Consider the following 3698-nt stretch of genomic DNA (forward strand, 5'->3'; position numbering starts at 1 on the left):
TCTGGATTCTTCCTCACCCAGACCATTTCAATTACTTAGCCCAACTTGTCTTCTTTATACTTCCGAAAATGTGCTGAAATTTACTTAGTCATCATTCTCTCTTCATAAGAGGTTTTCCTGCTGTTTTCATTTCTTTTTTGTTTCTCCTGAACAGAAGGTCAAAAATATATTCAATAATATTTTCAGATTAAGGTTAATGTGGAAAATATTATTAATTCAGACTATGTTGTTGTTATGTGCCATCAAGTCGTACCCGACTCATAGCTATCCCTCCTTGGGTTTCCGAGGCAGTATCACTACTGAAGTAGGTTGCCCCATCTTCCTTCCAAGGAGTGACTGGTGGGTTTGAACCGCCAGCCTTCTGGTTAGCAGTCAAGTGCCTTTAGCCACTATGCTACCAGAGCTCCCAATTCAGACTATAGAATATATATTAAAAGTAAATTCACCTTGAACTCTAAATCTTCTTAAACATTGAAAGTCTTCACAAGATATAACCAATAGATTCACTATGTTGTTAATTTGATGACTCTTTTGGGTCACATTTACTGCTAATTGTTAAAAGGAAAATGCAGAGTTTTGACAGGAATGACATGACCTAAATTTAGTTACCACATTCTGTAACATGTCAACATAAATATAAAACAAAATCATACTTATTTTTCTCCATACTGAAAAGATAGGATTTACTATTTTCTTTATTGTGGTGAAAATACACGTAACAAAATGTTTATCATTCAACATTTTTTTATTTGTACAATTCAGTAACATTGAGTACATTTCCTCATACTGTGCAAAAATCACCACTATTTGGTTCCAATTTTTTTCCATCATCCTTAAAGTCAATGCCCCCAGATTCATTATGATTGAAATTTGAATCCAGTGTCTGAAAGACAAAATGCTGCTAGTAATATTTTAGTTCAAAATTCCACAGTAATATGAGATTATTCTGTCATATATATAAAAAGAAAGAAAGTTGCTTCTTGGAGTTCCCTTCAACTACACTCTCTGTCTCTTGAACTTCTTAAGAATTCTGTCATGAATCTGCTTGGTCTTCACACTGTAGACAATGGGGTTCATGAGGGGTGGTACCAGCAAGTAGACATTGGCCATGAGCACATGGACAATAGGAGAAGCATTTTGCCCATAGCGGTGGATCATAGATAGCCCAATCATGGGTGTATAGAAAGTGAGTACAGCACAGATGTGGGATATGCAGGTATTGAGGGCTTTCATCCTCTCTGCCTTGGAAGCTATACTGAACACTGTGCTAAGGATGAGGAGATAAGAGAGGAGGAGGAAAACTGAATCAAGTCCCATGGAGCAGATGACCACCATGAGGCCATAAATGCTGCTAATCCGGCAGCTGGATATAGTTGTCTTTATGAGGTCCTGATGCAGGCAAAAGGGATAGGAGAGAATATTGACAGCATGATATTGAAGCCTCTTCAGGAGGAAGGAAGCTGGAAAAACCAGAGCCAGGGCCCTTCCAGCAATTGCCAACCCAATGCCACTGATTATACCATTAGTCAGAATGGCTCCATAACGCAGGGGCTCTTTGATTGCTACAAAGCAGTCAAAGGTCATGGACAACAGTACAGCTGATTCAATAATGGAGAAAACGTGAATGAAGTACATCTGGACCAGACATGCATTGAAAGGAATCTCTTGGATATGGAATCACAAGACACTGAACACTGTGGGCAAGGTAGTAGTGGATAGGCCCAGGTCAGTGAATGCCAGCATCAACAGAATGTAGTATATTGGTTGGTGCAGGGAAGCCTCAGTTCTGATGATAAAGAGGACAATAATGTTCCCTGCAATTGAAGTGGCATAAACCAGGAAGATAGGGAGGGAAATCAAGCCATGTGTGTTTTCAAGGCCTAAGAAGCCTGTCAGGAGGAAGCGGGGATATAGTCCAGAGCTATTGAAAACAGACATGTTGCTGATGGAGGCATTTCAGTCTGGTGAGACAAAAACATGGAATGATTAAGACAAAGGGCATCAATATACCAACAAACAATACTTTTATGCATGCTGTTCTGTGTTTGTTTTTAATCAATCATTTGCTCATTATATGTAATCACCACCTGTATTTATTATGTTACAAATTAATGTGTTATTTCTTCATTGCATAAGGATTTACTGAGAACATATTCTGCAAAAGGAAATCTAGTAGTGCTGGAAAATATAGAAATATATAAGAAATGCTTCAAATACTTTCTATTTAGTACATAAAGTTTAATTTAAAATAAAGTGCTAGTTTAATACAAAGTGTTATAAAAATACCTTAGAGTAGAGAAAACTAATCTGATCCATGGAAGTCAGGAAAGATTTTACTGTAGGCAATTCATGAGACAAGTCTCAAAAGACAAATTTCGGACTAGATGAAAATTAAGGGCTCTGTTTGACATTGTGATGATTGACAGCCAAGAAAATGCGTGATGGTATTAGAGAATATCAAGTGTAAGCAAATATAATTTACCAAAGTTATTGGGAGGGGGCTTTTTAGATGGGTGATGGAGCTAAGACTGAATAGAAAGGGACCAGAATTTCTGAAGGAACTTGTGTCCAAGTGTAAGGATCTTGGACTGAATCTAAGAGGACAAAGGTAGTTACGGCAATAAAAAGTAAATGGTTTGACCATATTTATATTACATTAATATCAAACTAGAAAAAATGTTGAGAATGGTCTAATGGTTGAAAAACAGAACGCAGAAGATCCCTTCAGGAGGCTATTACAATAAGCAAGCAGTGTATGAAAGCCGAATTTAACAGTGGGGCTGAAGAAATGTAAAGATACAAGTATTATATGGGGAGAAGAAAATACCACAGACACTGGTCAGTAATCATGTATAAAAATGAGAAAAAGAAAGGAACCCAGAGAAATTTCAGTTATTTGGTATATTTTACTGTCATTCATTTAAACGAATGAATAAATAAAAATGTACAGGAGTCCTGAACGGAAAGCTGTTTAAAGCAGCAGACAAGATTTGACCATTATATCAAGAAGATAGTGGTATATTGGGATTCATAAAGAGAATGCCAAAAAGGGAATTTAATCTTCCTTATACAGACTTTTTGTTGTTTTTGTTTTCAACTAATGCTTAATAGAACAAGGAGAGAAAAAGAAAAAAAAAAGAAATATCAAAACCAAAAAGCGACATAATACCACCTTATAAGAAAAAGTAATACAAGAGCTTTGTGCACTTCAGGCCCAGTTACCTCAATAGACGACACATGTTGTAGGGAACAAAAGAAGCACAGTTTATCATGGACTTTGGAAGATCAATTATTATAGTAGGAGTCCCAGAGAATTCAATGGTTAACAAGGTAATGGTCACCCAATTCTTTTTACTCTGGGCACCGAACATCACTAAAAAGTTTTCACTTTATTATTCTAAGTAATTAATTCTATTCTTTCCCCACCTTACTTGGATCCACCTATTCACAATTTATAGTTTCTTCTGACAGAATTTAATATAAAATAACTCCTTTCCTAACACATTTCAAGGATCATAAAGACGTTTACACTCTGACACCATTTTTCTTCCCTTTTAGAAAATACACTGAAGAGAGAAACAATTTACATTTTCTAATCCTGTGACTGATATACTAATCATAACACATTAGGCAACATAGACTGGTTTTTATACTTTCCTCACTTTTCTGGGGTTATTTTAATGTCATAACCTTCCCCT

General features: G+C 36.2%; 1 protein-coding gene across 1 annotated transcript; it reads right to left on the minus strand.

Annotated features, from left to right (window-relative positions):
- Nucleotides 1-996: 996 nt before the first annotated feature.
- Nucleotides 997-1938, minus strand: LOC103213320 (olfactory receptor 51G2-like). The gene is given in 1 exon segment (XM_007959144.1): nucleotides 997-1938. A coding segment is annotated over 1 exon segment (942 nt).
- Between the last annotated feature and the right edge of the window lie 1760 nt (nucleotides 1939-3698).

Source organism: Orycteropus afer, unplaced genomic scaffold (assembly GCF_000298275.1).
Source record: "Orycteropus afer afer isolate SDZICR_OR568_19922 unplaced genomic scaffold, OryAfe1.0 scaffold01590, whole genome shotgun sequence".
Taxonomy (NCBI): Eukaryota; Metazoa; Chordata; class Mammalia; order Tubulidentata; family Orycteropodidae; genus Orycteropus; species Orycteropus afer.